Here is a 27783-nt window from a genome sequence, read left to right on the forward strand (position 1 = left end):
CGCTTCTGTCTCTCCACTGACATCCTTAGCTTTCCTTACAAAGAGCGCGGAAACGCGGAAACGCTGGGTGAACTGAAAGCCGGTTCCGGAACACGGGTCTGGTTTTCAACTGAGCGGGAAGGGAGGGGGTGGGGGGTGAGGGCGGGGGTTGGGAGTGTTGTCCTTGGACGGCTGGAGTCCCTGGCTGCCCCGATTTGGGGAACGTGTTTGGACCTTGGGGAGTGGCTCCGGAAAGAACATTCATTCATTCAACCAATACTTACTAAGCCCCAGTATTTCTTAAACTCAGTCCAGTATTTATCGTGGCTCAATAATATCTACCGTGCTAGGTCCTGGGGACAAGGAGACACATACTGACCTTACAGACTCATCACTTATGAGGAAGACCCCACGTGAAGGAAATGAAGAAGGGGGAGACATAAGATGGCAGCTACTTGGAAGAGGAAAGGAGAGGCTTGGTGGTGGGAGGGTGTTCGGTCTCAGAAAGAATAAAGCCCCCAGATGGAAGGTATTTGGTGTGAGGTTCTGGGGGAGTTTGTTTTTTTAACCTTGAAGAACCAAAGGAAGGTCAGCTACCTCTAGAGAGCAAAGAAGAGCAGAACAGAGCTTGGAAATCAGCCAACACAGCCAGGGAGGGCCCAGTGGTCTTATGCTCTGCTCTTTGGGGCTTAGGAGGCTGCCCTGTGCTGGGGTACCACAGTCACCTCTACATACATGACCCTTTATCTCCACGAGGGTGACAGGCTTCCACAGAAGTCTGCCAGGGCCTCACTAGTGGAAGGGCCCTGGGGAGGGAAACAAGGTCGTGGCCCATGCCTGCTTCTGGAAGTATGACTGCCACTCACAGCCTAAGAAGTGCTGGAAATGTGGCAACTCCTACACTGCTAACTAATAATCCATATCCCATTTCCGCAAGATGCGGCAGACCCTTTTAAAGTTCCCTAGACAGAAGTCATACCTACCACCACTGGTTTCAAATATGGCCAGCTATTAATTATGCCCTCCCAGCTTCCTCTGATTTATTTATCCACTCTGTCCCAAAGTTGTAAAATATTCTTGTATGACTCTGATTCACCAAAGGGCTTATTGAGGACTTAATCTGAACCCAGAGTCTCTGGGTTCTAGCCCCCTAATTAAGAGGTAACCACATGAGTGGACACCTCTATGTGCTGCGGGAAGATGGCCGAACAGGTGACCAAGTCGGTGCTGTTCGTGTGTCTGGGTTACCAAAGAAGACTTTGCCACATTTGATGATATGCTATGTATGGATGACAGCAACCTGAGAGATTTGAATAGAAAAAGTAATCAAGTTAAAAACTGCAGAGCAAAAATTGAACTACTTGGGAGCTATGATCCACAAAAGCAACTCATTATTGAATATCCCTATTATGGCAAGGACGCTGACTTTGAGACCATCTACCAGCAGTGTGTGTGGTTCTGCAGAGCCTTCCTGGAGAAGGGTCGCTGACCCGGGTCCAGTCCTTTCACGGCCCAGGCTCATCCCCACAGGCCCACGTTCTCCGTTGAGTGTCACAGTGTCACCATTCCCTAGCCAAGGCCACGGCCCCTTCTTCAGTTGACTCACTGTTTTTTTTTTTCTTTTTGGCTGCGTTGGGTCTTTGTTGCTGCACGCAGGCTTTCTCTAGTTGTGGCGAGCGGGGGCTATTCTTCGTCGTGGTGCACAGGCTTCTCATTGCAGTGGCTTCTCTTTTTGCGGAGCACGGGCTCAGGTGCGTGGGCTTCAGTAGTTGTGGCACGCAGGCTCAGTAGTTGTGGCTCGCGGGCTCTACAGCGCAGGCTCAGTAGTTGTGGCACACGGGCTTAGTTGCTCCATGGCATGTGGGATCTTCCCGGACCAGGGCTCGAACCCGTGTCCCCTGCATTGGTAGGCAGATTCCTAACCACTGTGCCACCAGGGAAAGCCCCGACTCACTGTTTCTTACCTTAAAAAATAATTGTGGATGGAAATCAGTTGTGTTTGGCCAAGGAATAAATAAAAATTTTTGATTCAAACCAACAAAAAAAAGAGGTAACCACATGACCTCAGGCAGTCTCTCTGGGCCTCTGTTTCTCCTTAAGCGAATCGGGGAGGGGAGTCTGACCAAAGCTATACAAATTCTCTAGACTTACATCTATGATTCTGGCAATTAGTATCTTTAACAGTAGTTAAGGGACTTCCCTGGTGGTCCAGTGGTAGAGAATCTGCTTTACAATGCAGGGGACACGGGTTCGATCCCTGGTCAGGGAACTAAGATCCCACATGCCGCAGGGCAACTAAGCCTGTGGACCACAACTACTGAGCTTGCATGCCTCAACGACAGAGCCTGCGTGCTGCAAACTACAGAGCCCACATGCCCTGGAGCCTGCACACCACAACTAGAGAGAAGCCCGCGCGCCGCAACGAAGATCCCGCGTGCCGCAACTAAGACCCAACGCAGCCAAAAATAAATTAAATAAATAAATAATCTTGGGGAAAAGAAAACAGTAGTTAAGAACAAAATTCTGGAGCTAAGTAAGCCTGGCTTCAGTTCTTGGTTCTTTGTAACCTGTATAACCTTAGGGGCACGTTACCTCGCCTTTTGGAGCCTCTATTCCTCACTTGTCAGATGGAGGTAAGAACAGAACCTGCCTCTCAGGCTGTTGAAAGCAGTGAGTCAAAACTGTACATGAAAAAAAAAAACAAACTGTACATGACGTGCGTAACACCAGGTGTCACTAAATGTTAGCAAATATTGTCATTTATATTATCTAGATAAATAAAAGTTCTGTTTCACAAATTTGGAGGAAACATCGTGGAAGGTCTGACTTCAGCCCTTTGTGGCATGCTAGAAATTCACCTAAAGTGGTGGCTCTCAAACTTTAGCAGCCATCAGAATCACCTGAAGGCTGGGCCCATCTCCAGTGTCTGATTCTGTACGTCTGGAGTGGAGCCTGAGAACTGACAATTCTAACAGGTTTCCATATGCTGCTGCTGGTCCTGGGAACACAGTTTGAGAACCACTGACCTTGTGGTGGTGGCGATGCTGGTGGTGCTGATGGTGATAAAGGTGCACCATCTCAAGGAGTTAACAAGTCACCCAAACAGGTGAAGCTGAGGGATTCCTGGGGCCCATGTGGATTTCGATTAGGAGAACAAAGTTTTACATATGAAGACACCATGGACAGCAAAATCAAACAGTGATATCAAATATGAACCCTAAATCAAAAATTGTAAGGGCAGCCTTTAAAAATTAGAGTTGTTGATTTGTAGTCAAGCTGCTTCTCACACGGGTAACTCTATATAATATTTCGTGATTAGTAACAGCAGGAATGTATTTAGAATGATTAATGAATTAAGAGACTGAATATACAAACAGACACTGGCCAGACCATACATGACGACAGAACTCTGACCCGTAGCCTCGGCAGCAATGGGCCCCGAATAGTCAGGACTTGGTCCCTGACTGCAGCTTCTCTAATTTTCGCCCCCCACTATCAACTCAGGACCAATCAGAGAAAGCCAAATAGCCTCTCCAAACCAATCACACGCGATGCCCTGGCCTCCAGCCTCCCCGTGCCAACAACCTCCAATTCAGGGCACCTGAAGCCTTTTCTTTTTTCTCTGTAAACCTTTTCCGCTAGCATTTGATTCTCCACTTGTACTTGAGTCTCTGCCAAATGCAACCGATTGTAACTGACTCCCTTGCTATAGAAAGCTCTGAATAAATAGCCTCTATTTGTTCTCATTTGGGTGGTCTTCGTTTATTTCCACAGAATCTTCACAGTGGTGTAAGTAAGCCCGTTAATAATCAACAGTTTCCAGTTCTTGGAAATGTTCCTGCTATTAACTCTAGTACCACTAGGTGGCACCAATCGCTTGTGAAGTGCATCCAAATCTTCTGCAGAATGGGAGGGGCAAAGAGACGCCAAGACCCACCTGGCTGTGCTGATTTTTTCGCTTGAGCCAAATGACTGTGATTTTAGCATCTCCCACGTCACATTGTTACATAACAGATGTGATGCAGAGCAAGTATTTATTCAAGATCCTGGAGAAGGGGTTGGGGATGGGGACTTGGCTGGTTCTGGGGTTTTCAACGTCTGCACTTTTGACCTCTGGGGCAGGATAGTTCTTTGTTGTGTGTTGGGGTGGGGGGAGCAGAAGCTGTCCCAGGATGTTTAGCAGTATCTCCGGCCTCTACCCGCTCAGTGCTGGAAGCACCCCCCTTTCCCAACTGTGACAAAACATGTCTCAGGGACTTCCCTTGTGGTGCAGTGGATAAGACACCACGTCCCCAACGCAGGGGGCCTGGGTTCGATCCCTGGTCAGGGAACTAGATCCCACATGCATGCTGCAACTAAGAGTTCGCATGCCACAACTAAGGAGCCCACGTGCTGCAACTAAGGAGCCTGCGAGCCGAAACTAAGACCCGGTACAACCAAATAAATAAATAATATGTCTTCAAACATTGCCAGATGTCCCCTGGGGGAACAAAGTTGTCCCTAGGTGAGGACCACTTCTTGTGGAGGACAGTTCTCTGCTGAGACCCTTTCAGCATCCTGCTCCCCTCCCCCATCACACATGCTCACTTTCTTCAGAATAGATACTGGGAAGGGACACCCCTGCATACCCCTTCCACAGCCTCCACTTCATCCCCACCTTGGGCAGGCTCTACACCAGTGTGTCTCCAGTGGGGACTTGAGCCACCTCCACCAAAAACACCTGGGGTAGCTGTAAAACTGCAGATTCCCAGGCCCCATCCCAGTCTCCCTGCATTAGGATCCCTTTGGGGAAGAGTAGAATCTGCTTTTCCCCCCACAAGCCCAAGGGGATTATCAGGGAAGGAAAAAGTTTGAGAAGCACCGACCCCACCCTACCCCTAGGTCCTGCTTGGTACACCTAGCCTGCAATTAGCTCCTCAGGGAGTTGGACCCTGGCATGAAAATGCTGGCTCTGGGCCACCCACATACATCTACTCCCTAAGCCGGTAGAGTAGAAATATCAGAAATCATACTGGAAAAGAACACTAAGGGAGAAGGCCCCAGTCCCTGCCCGGCCTGCTGCAGTGATTTTCCATCGCTTCCTCCCTCATGTCAGGCCCTCCCCAGCCCCTCCCTTTCTCTTTTCTTTGCTTTAGCTGAATCGTCTCCATTACCTCTTCTCTTGAGATTTCTCCTCCTCTGGTTCCCACCTTCTGGTTTCCTGGATGGTTGCCGCAGCTCTACCCTGGTGCAGGTGCTGCCCCTGTGCTGACGCCGCGTGGCCTGGGCAGGTCCCCGGTGCCCGTCTGTGAGGCCCCTTCCAGCTCTGCCCCTGCAATGCCCACCACGCTGCGTACAGCCTGCTGCTGCCGGTTCTGTAACCAGGTCCTCCCTCCGTTTGCCAGCGGGGCAGATGAGGACGGTAGCTCCTGACCAGCGGTCCCGACAGCAAAGGTGGGAAGGGGTCGTCTGGGGTCATCCCAGCTCTGGCACTCATTCGTGGTGGCCTTGGGCAAGGCACCTAGCTCTTCTTGGCAGTTGCTTCATTGGTAAAGAGGCTGCTATTAGAACCTACCTCCTGGGTGATCTCTGGGAAGCCTTGACACTCCCTGGCACCCGCTCAGGCACACAGGAAAGAGCAGAATGAGAATGTGCACAGGCAGCTGCTTTGTGCTTTCTCCGCCTACCTGAGAGGGTGGGGACTGGAAGGGACCTGAGGGCCATCGTGCCCCATCTCTCCAGGAGCCCGAGACCCACAAACGGGAGTTGCCTTGCCCAAGGTGGTGCTGCCATCTGGGGCAGTCAGAAGCCACCTGGCTTGCCTTTGGCCAATATATATATATATATATTTTTTTTAAGGTGATATATAGTTGATTTACAGTATTGCATCTTTGGCCAATATTTTGATTTTGATTTGATTTGATCTGAGAGATATAGGAAGTGGATCAGATATTAGGGCCTTCCAGAAATATGCTCCCCCCCGGCAAGGTGTGCCCTCTGAGAGGCAGCACAATGACTTACAGCCATTTGGGGGTCTGAAGGCTGAGATCAGGGTCTGGGTGGGTGTTAGCAGAGGGGACGAGCTGGCAGGCTCTAAGCCCAGAGGTGTGGTGCCCAGATCCTAACGTGTGATGAAAATGTTTGAAGGGGATTCTTGCCGCCCCCTTATGTCTGAGGAGATTGCCTAGTTGGTCGGGAAGTAGAGGGGAAGGCTCTGAGAAGCAAGAGGTGGAAGCCTTGTGTCCTCAGCAGGGTCCAGAGCCGGTCCGACTGCCCTCCTGTGTTCCGAAATCACAGTGCACAGGAAGAGCGAGACCTGCTTAAACACAGAAATTCGTGCCTCTAAAAGAGTATCTCAGTCACCATCCTCTAGTTCCTTCCCCTGAAGTTTAACTGGATCTTCCAGAAGGAACAGAGAAGAATATAAGCGTAGAGGGTACTGGGCATTGCAGGTATGATAGTTGAGACTTTGCCTAATGGTGAAAGATGCAGGCCTTCCATGACTTGGTTCTCTCTTTTTGTCATAGACACACTAATCCTTGTAAAGTTATGAACGCTTTAACTGTGTGGAAAAAAAAGAAAACATGACCCTTCAAAGTAAGGTAGGGGCATAGGAGTGAAACAGGTGGTGCTTATGCAAAAATTACAGATTATTGTGATATTTGCCAATTCGGTGATTCTTTGAGATTTCCAGTGGTACCCTGACAAATGTCAGTGGTGATCAACAAACGCCACCTTCTCCACAGCACCCCCTAAAGGGCCCCCACAGCTTCCAATCTCCCAGCCCCAGCACAGGAGGTAGAAGGCAGGAGAGCATCAATTGGGGCAGGGTGGAAGGCAGCAAAGACAGGCCCTTCGAAGCTTGGGGAGGATGTCAGAGCACCAGGGCCCTCAGTCTGGGCTCCACTCACCCCTTCCCCTGGGTGGCCTCCACTTCCCCCGCCCCATACTTCCCCTCCCATCCCACACCTCCTGGATGACATCTGATTGGGACCGAGAACAAACCCAGCCTGGGTTTGAGGTTTGGGTGGGATGCTTGGCTTGGTTTTATTTCCTCAGAGGGAGGCAGCTGGGGGTTGTGGTGGGACTGGCGGGAGGTCGCTTCCAGCTGCCTCTAGGCTGGGGAGAATAAGCCATGGATGCAACGCGAGTAGCATGGAATGAGAACGGCAGGAGGGAGATGGCTTCCTGGGGAGGAAAGGAGTAGGATGCCTGCGAAAGACTGAGGCAGCCCTGCCGCCAGCCCAGATGGCTCCGTGGGCTCAGGCCCGCTCTCAAGGGATGAGGAGAATCTTCACCAAAGGCATGTCAAGGTGAGGCTGTGGACTTCCCCTGCCCCTAAAATAGGCTCCTTCCTTGCTCTACCTTATCCAAATGTCACGGCCCCAAACATAGATAAATGATTCCTCTCCCCATCCAGGCTTCTAGATAAAATAATAATTTTAAAAAATAACCAAACTTCTCATCTATCATCTACTGTGTGTATAACTTTCAACTACGCGCTGGCAGGCCAATGGCCTTGAGAAAGAAGTTCCTGCCGGGCAAGGAGTCGAAAAGGAATGGGTCACAGTGACCCAAGCAAGGGGTACCCAGTCTCTGGGGAGCGGTGTCAGAGATGCCCGTGGCTTCCAGAGCAGGGAGCATACCCAGGACGAGGGTTGAATGCTTATCCAGAAACCCCCCTCCAGAGTGACTGGCGCTGGGCAGAGCCCTTGCTCTCAGGCAACTTGGTGTGACAAAAAGGCCTGGGCCCGTGTGACCTCAAATAAGTCACATAACCTCTTAAAACTTGGCTTTCCCGCCCATAAAATGGTAGGGGTGATAGGTAATTGCCCAGGAGTGTGGAGTGGATCAGGTGCCATGACAGAGGTGAAGTACCTGGAACTGAAAAGACACTCAGGATGTTTGTAGCATCCCAAAGGAATTTAAGTGGACGTTAAACAATTTGGGGGAGAGTAGATGTTCAAAGGCTCCTTCTCAGGCTCTCTCCTCCTCTTATTCAGACTAGCCTCCTTTCCCTGGTCCCGCAGTTCTCCTTCATTTGGCTTATGGTGCGGGCTCTGTGCTGCTAGCCACGCTCTGGCAGAAGGCCCTGGACCTAAACGGGTTGGGGGGAGGGGGAAGCTCAACTCAGAAGGGAGAAGAAACACTGCCTGCTGCCCTCCTCCCTCCTTGAACCTTTGCTCCTGCAAAGAAAAGAGATTAGGAAAAGAATAACAAACAGGAGCTGAGGGAGCGCGCCCGCCATAGGCCAGTCCAGGTACTACACCCTTTACTTGAAGATCTGCTTTAATCCCCACACCATGAGGTCGGTTATAACCGCTTTTTCCACCATACGGATGAAGACACTGAGAGTTAGAGGCCAGGCAACCTGCTCCAGAGCCGGATTTGGCCGTTTGTCCCAGAGCCTGTGCTCCTCTACAGGATGCTGAAGGAAGAGGAGGGTGGGGATGAGAGATGGTCTGCAGTGCCTCGTGGTCGCTCTAGGTGGAAACAGCAGCATTAAAGATCAAGAATCAATCATTTAAATGCTTATACTTAAAAAAACAAAAACAAAAAAACCTGCTTATACCTTGCAAATTTGTATTCTAAAATTTTACCGTGTTTAGTTGAAATGGGTATGGTATGAAGGAGTTGAGGGAGGTTTAAGGAGGTCTACAAAAGCTTTGAAGATCTTGTAGAATGAGCAAACCCCTCAGCAAAGAAGATGGAGCTTTTCTGTCTTTGTGACTTTTATATCTGAATAAGCCCCTCAGAGCTCAGGCCCCCAGTCTGCAGGAACTGCCTAGGCAGTATCTAATGTTCCCCATGTTCTGCAATCCTTTATTTTCTCTTTCCCATCTCTCCTGCACACCCCTTTTCTGAATTTGTAGGCTAAGCCTCTCTCTCCCCTTTTCACCCCCTTGCCTAGGCTGTAGGTCCCTCCTTCTAGGAGCCTCGTGGGTGAAAGACAAGAATGACTTTTCCCGGGGCGGGGGGTAGACACGGTCCTGGAGCCTTCCCCCAACACTCATCAATCACCACTGCCAGCTCCATCTCCCTTTCAGCAGGGCACTCCTCTGCTCAAAAACTTTCCATGGTCCCCAGCTGCCCTCAGCATCAACTGCCCACAGCATTTTCACGTGTACTTTGGCAGTCCTAAATCGTGCCGATCTGTGTTCCTCGATCCTTTGTCCTACGCAAGTGGGGGCAGCAGGCACCGTAAAGTCACTTCTCCTCTGGGAAGGTTTCCTGACCCCCGCCCGGTTTGGGAGTCTTGTGCCCCGCGCTCAGGGCCCCTGGGCTTTCACTGATAGTGCCAGGGTGTCGGCACCCCGGCCAGACTTGGAGCTGCAAGGGGCAAGGGTGGCGGCTGACTCGTTGCCTAGGGCGTCCCAGCCCCCAGCCCTGCGCCTGAGCCCTAGTAGGTGCCCCATAAACGCGTTAAAAGACTGGAGTGAATTGAGGGTAGGGAGTGTCGCCGCCACTCCGGTGCATCTATCTCACGGTCTCAGTCCCCGGCTGAGCGCGTCGCGCGGATAAACCCCGGGCCCGGTGGAGACGGAGCCTGCCACTCGGTGGTCTCCAGCAAAAAAAGGGTTAAGCCGCCATCTCCCCACCCCCCAAAAAGGGCGAAGGGAAGAGTCCGGCAGAAGGTCCTGTTTACTGGAGCCGCTCGAGTCCGCGCGGCCCTGGGAGAGGCGTTGTCGTGGCAACGGGCCGGGCGCCCGCCAGCTGCGGATGAGCTCACTGAGCGGCGGCGGGCGGGGGCCGGCGGGGCGAGCGGCCCGGCTCAGAGCCGCCGCGCCACCGGGAGAAGAAGGGGCCGCCGGCCGAGCCCGCCCTCTACTCGCCCACAGCGGCGGCCGGGCGGCGGGGACGCGAGCGGAGGGCGCCGGGAGAGGCCCGGCCGACACGAGCGCGGGGGGCTGCGGGCCATGGCGCCCCGGGCCCTCGCCGCCCGCCGCCCCCGCCCGCCCGGGCGCCCCCGAGCTGCGCCTCGGAGCCCACGGAGCCTCGGCCCGCCAGGAGGTAGGGCCGTGCCGCGGGACCGAGGAGGGGACGCGCGGGGGGACCGAGGAGGGGACGCGCGGGGGTGTGGGTAAGAGAGGAGACGGCCGGAGCTGCCCCAACCCGGAGCTGGGAAGTGGCTCTTTGCAGACCAAAGACTGAGTTTCCCGTGTGCGGACGTGGGGACCGAGGCGCTTGAGCCCGACCTGTGGGACTGGAGCAAAGTGCTGTCCGGACGTCCTTCCGGGAACTCGGGAGGCCGTGGTCCCGCGCCTGGGAAACCTGCAGAAACCGGGCAGAGCCCCCGCCCTGCGCCGTGCTCGTACCAGGGGCGCGGGAGAGAGAGAGACAGAGACAGAGAGAAAAAGAGTGTGTGTGTGTGTTTTTACAGAAAGAAATTTGCAGTGTTGAGAAAGCAGGGAGGTAAAGATGACCGCATGATCTTATTTCTCCCACTTTTCCCCTCAGGATGGAGTTGGGACCAGATGGAGCCCAGGGGTAGTCTCTTAACACAGGATATAATGATATTTAGGAGGGTCACAGGGAACTGGCTTCAAACCACTGAGGAGAGCTGGACCTCAGCGGAGGAATCCTGTCCTTAAGGGTATCGGGTGGGAAAGCCGGACATTGCCTCCAGGGGCAGAGATTGGGAAAAGGGAAGTGCACTGACTTTGTTTTTAGCCAGCTGGTGCTGGGGAAGGAGCAGACGAACTTATAGCTGGTGTTTAGATGTGCTTCAGGGATGCAACTTCTCTAGTGTTCTGAATGACACAGAGTAATAACAGCCCCAGGGTTATAATAGGCACTCTACAGTAATTTTGCTGTTAAACTCTTACACCTGCAGTGGTTACTACATAAAAGAAAAGAACAAAATCCTTTCTGCTTGCACCATCAAGTATCAAACACACCAAAGGAGTGGAGTAGACCCTCTTTGGGGTGGACCGCCTAGGATGAGCAGAATTCTACAAGAAGTCAAGGGCAAACAGTAACTGTTTTAAGGAAGGGCAGTGAAAAGGCTGGCCTTCAGTCCTACTATTCCGGAAGAGGTGAACCCTGCCTGTGTCGTGCATTCATTCACTTAACAGTTATACAGCTCGACATGCTAGGCGTTAGGGACAGAGTGATGAATAAGATATCTCCCTTCCTTCGAGGCACTCACCATCCTAGCTGGGTAGTGAAACAAAAAATTAAATACAGTCTGCATCTGGCCTGGCCATCCATGCGTGCTGTGTGCTAGGGGAAACCAGAGCAGGGCTGCCCAGCTCAGGGGAAACCCACAGAATAGGTAAGGTCAGGCTGAGCCCTGAAAACCTTTTCACCAAGAAAGCAAAGCAGAGAAGGTTGTTTCAGGCTGAGGGAACAGCGTGTGCAAAATCACCAGGCGGGAGGGAGGAGGACAGGCAAGTGTGGGGAGAATTCATGGTTGCAGTTCCCAGAGGGAAGAAGGATCTCACTGAAGCAGGGACCATGGGATTGGTCTGTATCTTAGAAAGCTCACTCTGCTTGCTGGGTGGAGGCTCAGAGGAGGATGAGACCAAGGCCTTGCAGCACCCAGGCTGTAGTTACTGACGCGCAGGATGACTGCAGTGGTGACATGGGATAGAAAGAGCCAAGAGATAGAGAGGTGGGACCTGGTGACAGACTTGGGCACAGGGTCAGATAACTTAGAACTAAATGCAGAAAAGCTCAGGAGAAAACAAAGCAAAGCGAAAGGAATGAATATTTTGAATGGCCTGAATTTAGCAGATTATAACACTTGGACAATGAATTTGGCTATAAGTTTTCTGGCAGCTTAGAGACAAACAAAAATACACTAGATTGCACAGTTTTGGATTTTGGACAAGAGAAAGCACACAAATTCAGCACAAATTTTTTCCTGGAATTGAACTCCGCTGGGAATTTGTCATGTGGAAGTTTGTGTAAAGACTAGAGTGACATAGAAAAAGGAATTTCATTGTCAGTGTTACAAAAGATGGGAAGATAAAATTCCACATGACTGTCTTCCTATATCATCTTCCTGTTATGACTTGGGGACATACTGCATTTCTGTGGGGGGCTGAGTGCCAGCTCAGGCCTGTGGGCAGTCGTGATGCAGGGCAGTGAGGGCCTGGGGAATCCTATATGGAGGAGCCCATGGGCTCTCAAGTGTAGGAAGAGGTGATACCTACTTTGATGAATGTAGAGAGCACAGCACCCCAGGTGCCCACCATGAAGGGGGAAGCAGGCACATCCTAGTATAGCCCACAGACAGGTGGGCTGAGACTGGTCTGGAGAAGGGGTCTGGTAGGGCAGAGTATCGGGAGGGTTGCCTTCGGAAATCCTGACCGAAGAGAAACAGAATGGGAAGAGCATTTCAGGATTCCATTCAGCTGGGTGGGTCCACTTCCCCTAGTGGTCCAGGTCTTTCTGCCCTCAGACCTGATGTTAAGGCTGCTTCTAGGGGTGGGGAAAGGGTGGGACTCAAGACACCAGAGATCCATTCTACTGAGGTCAGGGAGGGTGGGAAATTTCTTCGCTGCAACATAAGGAATGTTGCAGAAGAACCGGGAGTGAGGGCTGGGAGGTAAGGCTGTACACTCAGTCGCACATCTCCTGACCAGGCCCTTCCCATTGGTTTCTGCAGAAGGGTGAATCTGCAGAATCTATGTCAATGCATTTCTTTTTATTTTTTATTATTAAAAAGGGGGTTTTAAAATAAATTTGTTTATTTATTTATGTATTTATTTATTTTTGGCTGCATTGGGTCTTCGTTGCTGCATGCGGGCTTTCTCTAGTTGCGTCGAGCGGGGGCCGCTCCTCGCCGCGCTGTGCAGGATTCTCACTGCGGCGGCCTCTCCCGTTGTGGAGCACGGGCTCCAGGCGCGCGGGCCTCAGCAGTCGTGGCGCGCGGGCTCAGCAGTCGTGGCGCGCGGGCTTGGTTGCTCCGTGGCATGTGGGATCTTCCCGGACCAGGGCTCAAACCCGTGTCCCCTGCATTGGCAGGTGGGTTCCTAACCACTGCGCCACCAGGGAAGCCCTATGTCAATGCATTTCTGATGTGCCCTCCGAAGTTTAAACCACTCCTTGCCAGCTGTAGAAGTCTCATCACTGAGTAGGTGTGATACTCTACTCCATCACGCCTCCACATCACAGTTCTTAGCATTTTAAACCCAGGGAACACATTACACATTTAAATGCTGGGGTCAGGGGGCATTTTTTTTTTTTTTTTTTTTTTTTAAATTAATTAATTAATTTATTTATTTATTTTTGGCTGTGTTGGGTCTTCGTTTCTGTGCGAGGGCTCTCTCTAGTTGCGGCAAGTGGGTACCACTCTTCATCGCGGTGCGCGGGCCTCTCACTATCGCGACCTTTTTCTTGTTGCGGAGCATAGGCTCCAGACGCGCAGGCTCAGTAGTTGTGGCTCACGGGCCTGGTTGCTCCGCGGCATGTGGGATCTTCCCAGACCAGGGCTCGAACCCGCAGGGGGCATTTTTTAAACCAAGTGATGCCTGGGCTGTGCCCCAGACCAAGTAAATCAAAATCTCTGAGAATGGGCCCTGGGCGTCAGTATTTTTATAAGGTGCCAGGTGATTTTAAGGTACAGCCAAGATTGAGAGCAGCTGCTTTAACAATCACCTAGAGGGCTCATTACAGCAGGGGGACAGAAACCTCGGATTGCAAAAGCAAGGACCCCATAGAATTAAACATTTGGAAGCCTGTTACAATGAAATCAACTGGCTAGTCAGCCTTCAACATCAAGATCTAAAGCCATCTTGAGCAGATACAGATAAGGAGGCTAGTAACAAACACATTTATGTGAAGTTTTGTGTGTATGTGTGTGAAGCACTTTTTTTGAACAGAAATTCTAAAAGCATAATTACAAGCCTTCTACAGTTAGATCTGTCTGGTCTAATACTATCATATGCAGTGCTGCACCATAGCCAAAACTGAAAAGCCTCAGAACCTTTCTCTTTTTGCCTAGGACCCACATAGGTCTATCTTTTTTGAGTGCTGAGCCTCTGAGTTTTCTTTCTACTTCCCTCCTGATATTCAAGTGTATGTGTTCTCTGACCTCTGTCTTCCAGATTGGAAAGAAGCTGGGAGAATTCATTTGCAATTTAACTTGCCTAAAGTCTCAATCAAAAGGAGTGAATCTCAAAAAAAAAAAAAAAAAACAAGGAGTGAATCTCTAAGAGTTGAATTTCAGTAACTCTGACAGGATAACAGGGGAAATATTTTGAGGCTCCATGGCTTTCCCAACAACCCTCAAATATACCTCGCAGGCAGTTACTTCTTTGGCTGTGGGCAAAGTTGACTCATCCTCCCCCACTATCTCTGGAATCCAGCCCCCTTATTTTGCTTCCTGAGGGTCTGTGGAATGTCTGACAGTTACTCATGAGTGACAAAGACCCCTGCTTGTGCCTCGTGTCACTCCCAGTCTCCTGTGTCCAGGCATGGTCCCTTCTTCCTTCACCAGAACCAGACAGCTGCCACAGGTACCCTGGGCTCTCTTTGAAACCCCTGTACTGGCCACCCAACAGAGGGACTCACAGGCACCACTGTCCCTTTAATGATGGGAGGCAAGTCAGTGGCTGGAACTGAGGTGAGTGATTCTCTACATTTGACATCCAAAAGACAGCAATATGTCGGGAAGCCAGCGTCAGACCATCTTTTCCCCTCGTGGTAAAATCATTGTCTGATTTGGACAAAATTTATCCAAACTCAGTTTGCCTAGAAGTTAAGCCCCTGCCAGCTGGAGCCCAGAATTGCTTTCTCTTTGGCTTCTCTTTGACACGTTCATCCTTGGCTTGTGGTGGGCTGAAAGAGGGATGAGCCTGAGACCCCCTTTTCCAACTGGCTAAACTACTAAAAACCAAGTTACGGTTTCCCCCGCCCCCAGCCTTAGGGAAAGAGGGGTGAGTCACCCTCGCAGCAAGCTTAGGGAAGAGGTTAGCTTCCCTCTGTATTGGGGAACCAGGAGGTTCCATGCTTCCCTTCAGAAGGAAATGAGAGCAGGATTGAGCTGGAGAATGGGGACAGGACAGGAAGCTGTGACCGTGACCACGACCGTGACTGTTCTTCCATGGTACCCAGGCCTTCCAAGGGCTGCATGTCTTATCAGGAGGGCTGTCAGACCAGTTCAGGCAGAGTATCAAACGCATTTCCTTCTGTTTTGTTTTCTTTAAAAGTGTGCTTTAAAATTTTAGGATTACTTTTATATACATATTTTTATATACACATATATATTTATATGTAAATATGAAAGTTATCCTTATTATAAAACATTTGAGCAATACATAAAAAGAACACAATGAAAAATGAAAGTTTTCCCCATATGACTCCCTCCTCAGAGGCCATCACTGTTCGGTGTATGTACCAAATCCCCCAGACTTCTTTTCTTTACACGTAATATATTATGTTTGTTTGTTTGTTTGTTACAAAAATGGAAGCATGCTATCATAACTGAACAGTATTTTGTGAGAATAATTCCATGTGGGACATACATAGTCCTCTCCTTTCTAACAGCTGCCTAGTCTTCCTTTGTATGGGTCGATTTCATTTGTTTAACACACTATTTATTGATGAGCAATTAGTTGTTTCTGATTTTAGCCACTGCTAAGACTCCCCAGCACTTGTTCCAACATTTCTATAAGATGAATTCCCAGAAGTGAAATTGCTAGGTTAAAAGATTTCAAAGCCAAATGCATATTGAATATATCTGTGCCCAGTGATGGATGTTTTAAAAATGAGATTCTGATACTCAGTCTTAAAATATTGTAAAATATTATTACTTCTCTCTCCCCTAACCCAAGTGTCCCCACCCTAGTTCCCCACTGAATTTACTATGAATTTCTATTTAAGATAATACGAAAATTAAAATTCATAGTGTGGTAATTCATAGAGACAATCTATTATTTTGAGTTTTGTTAAATTTTAAAAGGCAACATATTAAAACTAGAGTTTCTAAGAAATTTTTTATGGTTTATAGATTGTCATCCAACAAACTGTCCCAATATTGTCTCTTGCTGTTGGTTTCGTGTACCCAAAATCTGGATCCCATATAACCACGATTTCACATAATTGTGCAGGCTGAAACCTGGGATGGGTGGGCTGGGTTATACACAAGAGCCAACCCAGGGAAATAATCCAAGGTGTCTCCCTCTTTCTCCCTCTTTCTTCCTCACTTTTCAGAAGGGAAGATGTCATAGGGTTGAATTTGATTTAACCCTAAGTTCTCTGCAAATCCACTGTGGATAATGGATAGAGTAACCATATATACAAAGTGCGACACTTGTAAAGTAAAAAGGGAGCACTAAAGATAATTGATATACAGCAGGCCTCTCCTGGGACTGTTCCTGCAAACTGCCACCTGGTGAAGGATTGGACATGCCCATCCATTCTCCCTGCTGGTCCAGGTGCATTGACCTAGGGACATGGTTCTGTGCCATCCCTCTGACCCCAGCCTTTCTCAGCCCCCCTAGAGTAGAGGTCTGAGTGCAGGGAAGGAGGAGGGGGGGCAGGTGGCTAACGCAGTGCTGTGTGTCAACTCATTCCCACTAAACGAGTCAGAGGAGACAGGTACCACTTCCCTGCTCCCCGCAGCTCTCCATGGAAAAAGTAACAGCTGCCTTTCCCCAGCAAACTGGAACCATTAAAGCAAGACATTTGTATAATTTTATTTGTGCTTCTCACGTCCCTGGGAAATACAGGCTCAGCCGCCCCGGATGACCGAGCAGAGGTATTTGTACGGAACCACACCGCAAATCAGGATTAAAACTGACCTTGCATGGTCAGGAGAGAAGTTAGCTGGGGGAGAAGCCAGAGAGCACCAATCTGGTCACTGGGCAGGAGCAATGGGACAGCATGAGACACAGAACTTGCATCCCCTACAGCTGGAGTGGGACCAGTTTCTCAGCCACAGACTTGGTCAGAGGGGTGGCTGGGAAGACACGGTGGAGCTTCCCACCAAAGCAGCTTGCCGGGGCACTGGGCTTCTGCCAGGGCAACGTCTCTAGCTCACTGGGGGCTCAGAGGGATTTCTCCATTTGATACTCTGAGCTGGAGGTGAGAGTTGTTCAGATGTGAAATGAAGTGTGTGGTCATCCAACCCCAAGTATAACTCCCTGGCAGCCTGACATCCTTTACATCTGGTCCATTTCATTATCTGTGTTTGTGACAATCAACAAACATACGCAAGCTCCCAGGACATCAAAAAGGGACCAGTAAAAAAAAAAAAAAGGGACCAGTGTTCTGTTTACCCGCCAGCCAAACTGATGCATCTAATGGGATAGAAAAACATCAGAGAGGAGAGGCTCCTTGATGCCTCCCAAAACGATGAGACGTGGACATTCCGGCACCGCAGAGTCAAGAGAGGCTCCTGTCCCAGGCTCTCCTTTCACCTGAAGGCAGGTCAGTCAAGATCCCTGGCCTAGGACAGAGGGAAGAGCGACAGGGAAAAGAGTCAGAGGCTGCTTCTAGGCACACACACAGCCCAGGTTCAGGCTGCCTGTTGACTGGAGGGCAAGAGGAGAATGCTGCTTTCAGGACGGGGAGACAGAGCACCTGCAAGAGCTCCTGGGGCAGGTCCACAAGCTCCTCCTCACATCCCTGAGGTCTGGCCTCCATCCCTAACCATCTGTGGAGACTTTATCCCGTTACTCACGATGCAGTCATTGAATAGCTAGTTTGCTGTTCTCATTGGGGTTTTTTTGTTTGTTTGTTTGTTTTAATTTGTTTATTTTTGGCTGTGTTGGGTCTTTGTTTCTGTGCGAGGGCTTTCTCCAGTTGCGGCAAGCGGGGGCCACTCTTCCTTGCGGTGCGCGGGCCTCTCACTATCACAGCCTCTCGTTGCGGAGCACGGGCTCCAGACGCGCAGGCTCAGTAATTGTGGCTCACGGGCCTAGTTGCTCCACGGCATGTGGGATCTTCGCAGACCAGGGCTCGAACCCGTGTCCCTTGCATTGGCAGGCAGACTCTCAACCACTGCGCCACCAGGGAAGCCCCAGTTCTCATTGTTTTTGAGCTTCCTAATGTATGCAACTCTCCTGACCCGGGTCACAGTCGATATAAAACTGCTATGGTGATACATCTATGCCACTTGTCAAAACGCTGAAATGCTTCTCTACTGGTTGGTTAATAGTCACTCCCGGTGTCCCACAATCCTGGGAGCCCCTAGACCAGATCCAGCCATTAAAGGGTCAACAGTAAGGCCACTGCAATTGGCTGGTGTCCGAGCCCCACCTTTGTGAAGTGTTTTGAAGAATCGCTTCTCCCCTGAGACACCACACCATCTGGGTTGTCCTAATTGTCTTTGGAAAAGGAGATCTTCACTGATTTCCTTTTCTTCTTCTCATTCAACAAGCATTCGTACCACACCCACGATAGACCAAGATCTGATCTAGACATTGCAGAGGAATAAAAAGAAGCCCAATGCAGGTGTTCTGTCATCAGACCTCCCTGTCCGGTTGGAAGGCCCAGATGAAGAAACATTAAAAAGAACTGAGTCAAGAGCTGGGTAACAGGGGCAAAGTGAGAGTCACCCCTACACCTCAATTCTTCACTGTCTTCTTTTGCTTCACTTTCTCCCTCAGAGAGCTTGTTCATGCTCACTGGTTCTTCAGCTGCGTCCCCAGTTTACACCTCCAGGGTTGTGCTTTCGCCAGACTCTTAGATCTCTACCTCTGACTGCCTGCTTTACACATTTCCTGTTTTTTTTTTAAAGGTCTATTTTAAAGATTATTTTTATTTATTAGTTTTTAAAAAATATTTATTTATTTGTTTATTTAGGTTGCGCTGGGTCTTAGTTGCAGCTCGAGGGCTCCTTAGTTGCGGCATGCAGGATCCTTAGTTGCGGCATGTATGCGGGATCTAGTTCCCCGACCAGGGATCGAACCCGGGCCCGCTGCATTAGGAGCATGGAGGCTTACCCACTGGACCACCAGGGAAGTCCCTACACATTTCCTCTTGAATGTACAAAAAGAACACGTATGTTTATCACGTCTCCTCTTTATGTTCCACGGAGAGCAAACCTTACCTCCTCTTTCTGATTCCAGAACGTCTCCAAGTCTCATCCGCCAGCCCCTTCCATCCTCCTCTCTGTGTTTCCCCATCACACGTCCCAGAGTAGCTGTCCCACCATCAGTCTTGTCCGGGGCAGGGTGCACCGTCCCCTTTTCCTCATGCCCTTGCCTCGCCTAAACACTCTCCCAGCTGTCGGAACCCAGTCTATCAAAGGGCCACCAGATTCTGCCTCTTCTCTGAAGCAGTCCATGACTCCTGACTTTCATTGCCTGCCTCTAAATTCCTCCAGTTATATTTACTTCATAACATTTACCACTGTAGTTTGAATTTAGTCCCGAAGCCACTCTCACATTGTGGTTTTTGTTAAACGTGTTGTCAGGCATTCCCTGGACTGCTCTTGTCTTTTCGTCTTGAACAGTTGTAATCTTTTCTTGCTGGTGGTTGATCGGGTTTGCATCTTTTATCCCTAGCTCTAGGGCAGGAACCATTGCATGTATTGGTGAATTTCCCAGCAGCGCCTCACACGGAGTACCGTGCTCAGCTCCTTGATTAATCTTACTAATTAATTTCAAATCCATCCATGCTGGCTCAGATTAGCTAAATAAAATCATAGGGGAAAGACCATTGCCCATATCTCAAAGCTTAGCTAAATAAAACTGAGCACATTCCCAGGCATTGTGCAACTTCTAAGTATAAAACACCAAGCACAGATAGTAAACAAACAGAAACAGGGCCTCAGCTTATAAGAAGCCAAAAAACAGGGTGGGAGGGAAGGGGAGTCAAAGCGAGCAGGCCCTGCTGATTGGTGTGGGCCCCTCCTTCCTTTCACGTCTGGCATCAAGGCTGAGCACCGACTCTACTGAAAAGGGAAGAGGGTCAGCTCCTTATCCGATTTCAAAACCAACTTTTACAGATTACATTGTAACAGTAATGATATGTTTGAGAGGTCTTACGACTGTACCACACTTGCAAACAATTGAAGCTGGGTAAGCAGCCCTGCGGATGAGTTGAGAAGGTGGACGATGATGATGATTGTAACAAAGTCCTGTATTTTTACTTGGATTATTTGGCAGAGTTAAGTTCGGTTCATAATAACAGAAGCCGTGTTGCGCGCTTCTTACAGGACACGCACTGTGCCGGAAGTTTTACAGCTGCGATCTCCTATAAGCCTTTCAAAGCGAGCCTTTCTCGCTTCTGTCACCATTTTACAGAGGCGAGAACTAAAGGCTTAGCAGAGTAACTTGCCCAAGGTCCCACAGCTCTCAGGCTTCAGAGCTGGAATTTGAACCTGGGTCTGTCTGCTTCCAAACCCTTTGCTTTCAACGCCCACGAAGTGCCATCGCTCTAGCTCGTTCCCAGAACTGGGAGCGGGGCGGGGACGGCCGCAGCCCCCTGCTCCCTCTCGGGGCTCGGGGAGCCACGGTGCTGGCCCCGGAAAAGGGGATGGGAGATGACGTCTCCCTCCAAGATTGCTGCCTTTTGTCCAAATGTGCTGGCCGGGAGCCAGGCTGGAAACTCTCTGCTCATGGAAAGAAAGAGAACAGAAGCCAGCAAAAGAGGGTGGGAAAGGGTCTGAGGGGGAGGAAGGGGTCTGAGGGGGAGGAAGGGAAGAGGAGGGCAGGAAGGCGAGAGGGAGAGGAGGTGGAGAGTGAAGAGTTTGGGGCGGCACAGCTGGAGCCAGGGAGGGCTGCCGGGAAGCAAATAAAGCCTGGCCTTCAGGTGCATCCCCTGCAAGTGGCTACTTCTGGTGTGGTGTGAGCTTCCAGGTGTCCAGAGGCCAGGACACAGGACAGATGCCACAGGGGACCCTTCTTCCCCTCCTCAGTACTACCTGTCAGTGAGGCCAGGTTAAAAGAACATGAGGAAACCCTGCAGAGGGAAAAACAAACCCCCAAATGGCAGCCCAAGGGCTGCCTCTGGAAGTGGAGGGCTGGCCAGGTGGTGCCCTGGTGCCGCGGTGTGCCTGGAGAGGAGGGAGGGGGTGAATAAAACCCAATTGTAACAATTCCCTGAGTAGCTCTTCTGTATCCGGGAGGGGAAGGCCCCTTGCCTTGCCCCCAAGGCACTCAACTTGGCATTAGGCACCTGGACTTGAATCTGACCACCTGGATTCATTCAGCATCCATGTGGCCTTGGGACAAGTTCATCTCTCCAGGCCTTGCTTTCCACACCTGTAAAGGGGAGGCAATTGTAGGGTTGGTGTGAGGAGTCAGTGAAACAATCTGTGTAGAATCTGGCCTAGAAAATATTGTGTTCGATAAATGTTAATCATTCATTCATTGTTGCAGTTTAATTTGAGGTGTCAAACATAACTATGTGAAATCTTGGGACTTCCCTGGTGGCGCAGTGGTTAAGAATCCACCTGCCAATGATGGGGACATGGGTTCAATCCCTGGTCTGGGAAGATCCCACATGCCGCGGAGCAACTAAGCCTGTGCGCCACAACTACTGAGCCCATGTGCCACAACTACTGAAGCCCACGCACCTAGAGCCCGTGCTTCACAACAAGAGAAACCACCGCAATGAGAAGCCCATGCACCACAACGAAGAGTAGCCCCTGCTCGCCACAACTAGAGAAAAGCCTGCGTGCAGCAACGAAGACCCAACACAGCCAAAAATAAATAAATTTTAAAAATTTTAAAAAATAACTATGTGAAATCTTAAATAAATAACATATAAATAACAATCGAAGCCAACCATGAAAGAGATACCACATGGTTATGCACATTTAGTAGGACTACCAAATGTAGACAAGTTAAAAATATCCAGAGAAATTCAGAGGAGAGAGGAAGAACTTCAGTTTGGGGTGGCCAGGGCTAACCCCAGAATTCTCTCCGGGTTTCTGAAAAGGTGGGCTCCTAGCTGACAAAAAAGAAGAAAAAGGAAGAAAAGAAGAATATGTAATTAGTGGACCCAGGTTCTCCTGGGATAGCTTCTCTATAGATACGTCAGTCTATACATTTCTGGGGAGGGGAAATGAGTGTAGAGGAGGTGAATGAGCCTTAGGTCGACAGATGGGGTGACAGGAACCTTGGGTCCTGCTCCTGCCTCTGCCACCCCCCTAGACAGGTGACCGAAGCTAGGTGAGCCACAAAATCCTGGGCCACAGTGTGAGTGTGGTCATTTCTAGCCCTGACTTCCTCCCTGCTACCTTTGTTCATATTTGGGAGCTTCTCCATGCCAGGGGCTTTTCTAGCTTCATTATGTACCTTTTTTCCCCCCTTTCCTCTTTGAATTTCCGCAATAGACTGGGGACTCTAAGAAGAAATGTCATTTACAGGCTGGGTTCCCAGTGACTGACGGGGTCACAAGGGGAGAGCTGCCGAGGCCAGGAGGAGGATGTGGAAGGCTGGGTCAGCCAGCGCAGGCGTCATTCCCAACAGGGTCCTGGGAGAAGGGGCTCAGCATTTCCTGAAGGGAAATGACTCCCATAAATAGACAGAGGGATGGGAAAAGGATTCGTCCATCCCTTTCCTACTGTCAACTCAGCTCTTCTTCTGGTGTTCAGACAATGCAACATCTTGTAAATGTTTTTTTATTCAAATGTGTCCCTGCTAGTGTATGTGGGAGAGATGTGAGATCTGCTTTCTTGTATATTGTAGATCCAAATAAGAGCTGAAGAAGGCATACATTCCTTTATTTGTTCATTTACCCACAGTAACCTCTCATTGTAAGAGGCCCAATGTAAGGCCAGAGTTTTTTCAGTGAGGTTTTATTGGGAAGGAAGGAAAGAAACTGTACATCTTCTGATACCATGTCCTATTTAACTTCATCCAAGAGTTCAGCAGATCTTCCTGTACTAATGCTTATAATATGCTGTTCAGGTCCTTGGAAAGATTAGGTCTCATGACATGGCTTTACTAAGACTTCAGATGTTCCCAGCACCTCCAGTGTCATGATGAATCTCCCCAGAAAGGGAAAGGGACTTCTCAATAGGGTAATAGGAATGATTAGATCACAGGCAACCTTCTGTGCCACGCTGGAGGCAAACCTAATGGGGGTTTGGTTTCCTTAGTAGCTGCAGTTGGCTCAGCTTCAGCCATATGGGTGCAGATTCATGTTTAAAACTCACACACACACTAGCTTTCTTTTTTCGTTTTGGGAAAGTAGTTGAACATAGATTGAACATGACACTGTGTTAGTGGGGATTCTTTTGGTTGCTTAAGCAAACAAGGGTATAAAGATACCTCGTGGAACCCGTGGGCAGGAATGCAGCCTGGCCTTAAGAGTGGCTTGGATTGAGGGAGTGCAGAGCCCTCTTTCCGCCGGCATCATTCTTCTCTCCCACGGCCCAGCTCCCTCTGCTTCTTCGTCCACAGGGTGGAAAGTGGCAGCCTCACAGCGCCATGTTTCCGTGTTCCAGCCACACTACCTGGAAGCAGAACCTGATTGGTCCGACTTGAGTTAGGCCTCCTGTAGAGCCAATCAGCTCTGGCTGGGGGTGGGATCATCATTCGAACATGGCTGCCCGGGTCTCTGTGGCCTCCGTGGAGGAAGGAAGGGGCGGTTTTCAGGAAAGGGAGCCTTTTCTGAGGTAGGCAAGCCCTGGATAGTGCCTGTCAGATCTACTACCTGTTATGTTTCTGTAACCGTATGTGTTCATTTGTCTTAACCACTGTATTCATAAGAATCCTGGTTCCTCCGATTCACTCGCTACTCTGCTAGAGATAGTGCTTGTGAAGGAGGTAATGGCGTACTAGAGCGAGGGCTTTGGGGCTACACACATCTCTTAAACTCCCAGTGATACTATTATAACTTCCAAATATGTACCTGGTACATGCTGCCAGATGCTTAGTCTGTCTCTCTCCCTCCCTCTCTCCATGTCTCTTCTACCCCTCTCCTTCCTGTCCCCCCTCCTTCTCCCTCCCTCCCTTCCTCCCTTCTTTCCTTCCTTCCTTCCTTCCTTCCTTCCCTCCTCCCTCCCTCCCTCCCTCCCTTTCCTTCCTTCCTTCCTTCCCTCCTCCCTCCCTCCCTCCCTCCCTTCCTTCTTTCCTTCCTTCCTTCCTTCCCTCCCTCCCTTCCTTCCTTCCTTCCCTCCCTCCCTTCCTTCCTTCCTTCCCTCCCTCCCTTCCTTCCTTCCCTCCTCCCTCCCTCCCTTCCTTCTTTCCTTCCTTCCTTCCGTCCCTCCTTCCTTCCCTTCCTCCCTCCCTCCCTCCCTCCCTTCCTTCCTTCCTTCCCTCCTGCCTCCCTCCCTCCCTCCCTTCCTTCCTCCCTCCCTCCCCTCTTTTTTTGGTAACAGTTTTATTGAGGTATAATTCACATACCAAAAAAATTCATCCATTTAAAGTGTACAGTTTAATGGTTTTTAGTATATTCACAGAGCGTGCAACCGTCACCAATTTTAGAACATTTTCATCACACGGCAAAAGAAACCCACACCCCTTAGCCATCACCCCCAATGCCCACTCCATCTCCTCCAGCACTAAGCAATCATCAATCTACTTTCTGTCTCTGTAGATATCCCTGTTCCAGACATTTCGTATAAATGGACTTATACGATATGTGGCCTTTTGTGACTGGCTTCTATTCATTTAGCATTATGTCTTCAAGGCTCAGCCATGTTGCAGCATGTGTCATCATTCCTTTGATGGCTGAATATTATTTCATTGTATGGGTATACCACATTTTGTTTATTCATCAGTCGATGGCATTTGGACTGTTTCCACTTTATGACCATCAAGAATAATGTGCTCTGAATGTTAGTGTACAAGAACGTATGTGGATATATGTCTTCATTTCTCTTGGGAGATGCGTCATTTCTAAGATTATGTTGGTAAAGTGCTTAATACAGTGCCTAACAGGTCATAGGATGTAACAGTGTTCATTTCCTTGCCCTGGCCTTTCCAAAGGTTATGAATGAAAGCTATTTCCTGCTTGCTGCCCTTGGAAGAAAGGGGGTCAGGCCTTCAGGTTACTGTCCCCAGGGGTACTGGCATCACTGAGTAGCAGATTCTTGCATCAGGCTTGTGAGAGGTGTCGATTGGGTGGTTCTGGTTGAAGGTACTAAGAGAACAGATAACAAGGTTTGGGGGCAAAATACAGAATTCGGAGTAGAAAGATACAAATCATAAGATTCTCTGTTCTGCTACTTAAACACTGTGATCCTGGGCAAGCCTCTGAAACTTAATCTTCTCTTCAAAAATAAGCATAACAAGAATTACATCTGGAAACTGGCAGGAGGCAGACCTGGGTGTGCTTACTTCACTAAACTGGTTTTGTAAGATTCTATTTTCTTTTAGATTCATGAGCACTGAAGGCTTCTAGTGGCTGGATAACACTCATTTTCCCTGAAGCTCCAAAAGAGCATTTTAGAATACTCTTTAGTTGAGAGAGAATATTAAAACGTGGTGAATGTCGTTAAAGAGTATATGAGTTCTCTGTACTGTTCTTGCAACTGTTCTGTAAACTTGAAATTATTTTGAAATAAAAAAAATTAAGGTCGCCATGCTTCTGGTAACATCTTGGTAAAAGCTTTCAGCAGTCTACACAAGTTGTGTTCAGATTCTGTCTTAGTTCACATCTTGATTGACTCCTGCAAGGAAATCCAGCAAATCAGTTGGGTGTAATTCCTTACAGAATCAGTGCTGCTTTTCATTCAGTGGTTTGTCCTTCCTTAAGCATTTAGCCACTTTGAGACTATGCAAACATCTATGCCTTTCACCCATACACCCCAAAGGAAATTCAGCCCACCCTTTGAGCCCAGATCCGCAAAGGAATCTGCTGTCACATGTTTTGCTTATCATATTGTGTTTTGTATTAAAGACATTTGTTTGCATCTTTTTTCCCTCAGCTTTATTGAGATATAATTGACATATAACATTGTGTGAGTTTAAGGTGTACACGTGATGATTTGATATACATTTGTATTGTGACATGATTACCATATACCGTTAGTGAACACATCCATCGCCTCACACAGTTAACTTTTTTTTGTTTGTGTGGTGAAAACATTTAAGATCTACTCTCTTAGCAGCTTCCAAGTATATAATACGGTACTGTCGTGCGCATCTTATTTTCTGTATGAGAATGAAAACTCTCAGAGGGCAAGTAAATGATTTAGTTTACATTTCTCCCAGCTTCACTCAGTTCCCTGTGTGAAGTAGACACAATTATTAGTTGGAAGAATGAATTACATGACTATTTCCCTGTTAGCCATAGGTCCCCATATAATCTCTCTTTGAACCCATGGGAACATCTGTACTGGGAAGTGGTTACTGGAGACCAGGGTCCAAGCCTTGGTGGTCACTAAGGGAAAGGAGGAAATGAGAATAAAGTATCACTTACCCTTTCGTTCAGGAGATACTGTGGCAAAGTGCAACAAGTAGTGGAGTGACGGGCTCAGCCGACCCGATACCCTGCAGCTGTCGTTGTAGCTGCAGAGCGACCATGTGGCCTGTTGGGGGCGCCACAGGGCAGACCCTGACTCCCACAGGTAACAGCTGAGTTTACATTTTCCCCTGTTATTTGTGATAGTAATAATAATGCATGCTTATGACAAAAAATTTGGAAATCTATTTTTTGTTGTTGTTGAAAATATAGATAAGTAGAACAGAAAAAAATCATTCCGAGATTCTTACCCGATGACAGCTACTGTTAATCCTTTGTTACATTTCCTTCCAGTCATTTTCTTATGTGTGAGATTTTGAGTAGGAATAAATTCCTTCCCCCTGCCCCCTTTAAAACCATGTTTTACTCATATAGTATGCAAGCTTTTGGATCCTGTTCCTTTTGGCTAACATTACAACATGAGCATTTTTTCCATTTAGTAATAGTCTTTTTTTTTTTTTTTTTTGCTGTGCCGCATGCATGCAAACCAGGGATCGAACCCGTGCCCCCTGCAGTGGAAGCTCAGTCTTAACCCCTGGACCGCCAGGGAAGTCCCAATAGTCTCTTTTTTTTAGCTTGACTTTTTAATTTACTTTTTTAAAAATAACAGCTTTATTGAGATATAATTCACATATAGTACAATTCACCCATTTAAAGTGTACAGTTTAATGGTTTTTAGTGTATTCACAGAGTTGTGCAACCATCACCACAATCAATTTTAGAAATTTTCATCACTCCAGAAAGAAACCGCATACTCATTAGCAGTCACTCCCCATTTTCCCCACCTACCCACTTCCAACCTAGGCAACCACTAATCTACTTTCTATCTCAATAGAATTGTAGTAGTCTTAAACATAATTTAATTTGCTATATAATATTTCACTGAAAGCTGTATTACAGTTTATATTACCATTATATTGCTTGACATTTGAGTTATTTGTAATTTTCAGTATTATAAATAATATAGCTATGAACATTTATGCATACATTTTTCCATATTTAGGATTATTCTTTAGGATAGACTCCCAAAGTAGAGAAATGTTTAATCACAGAACCATAAAAAGAGAGACCCACAAAAAAACCTTCAGTCTCCTTCCCAGCTCACTCAGTTAGCAAGTGTTTATGAAATTCAGCCTGGTGTAAAAGGATAAAGCAATTGCTGATCTTGAAGAGCTGAACAACACTAAAAATAATCAGCTGGAGTCTAGTTCTCACCTAGATTAGAAAATGTAATGTGAAGCCACAGTGATACTGTATAAGGAGTACCAGGCTTGGGCTCAAAACATAGACTCATTCCTGGCTCTACCCCTTAAGAGTTGTTATATGGACTTAGACAAGTGACTTAAGTTCCCTTGGTTTGATTTCCTCATCAGAAGAATGGTAGGAGCATTGACATTGACTTCTGCAGAGGTTAGAAATAAGAAGTGGCTTCTGGCCTAGCCAAGAACAGAGAGAAGCAAGAGCAAATTTAAATGTTTGAGAGTTGAAAGAAGTTAGAACCTGACTCCT

The 27783-nt window shown here is 48.6% G+C and overlaps 1 protein-coding gene across 7 annotated transcripts in view; it reads left to right on the top strand.

Moving 5' to 3' along the window:
• The first annotated feature begins 9703 nt into the window (after positions 1-9703).
• The window catches only part of DENND2A (DENN domain containing 2A), a 103718-nt gene continuing 85638 nt past the window's right edge, over positions 9704-27783 (top strand). For 2 of the 7 annotated variants that reach the window (XM_057549816.1, XM_057549817.1), the window contains exon 1: positions 9704-9969. Coding sequence is in view for 5 of the 7 variants with exons in the window: in XM_057549814.1 (XP_057405797.1) it covers positions 23409-23482 (74 nt within the window). In the remaining 2 variants the exon portion in view is untranslated. Of the gene's footprint in view, positions 9970-23337; positions 23483-27783 lie in introns of those variants that run through there. The other 5 variants (XM_007177040.2, XM_057549818.1, XM_057549814.1 and 2 more) reach the window with 4 other exon arrangements.

This window comes from Balaenoptera acutorostrata, chromosome 7, assembly GCF_949987535.1.
Source record: "Balaenoptera acutorostrata chromosome 7, mBalAcu1.1, whole genome shotgun sequence".
NCBI classification, from domain to species: domain Eukaryota; kingdom Metazoa; phylum Chordata; class Mammalia; order Artiodactyla; family Balaenopteridae; genus Balaenoptera; species Balaenoptera acutorostrata.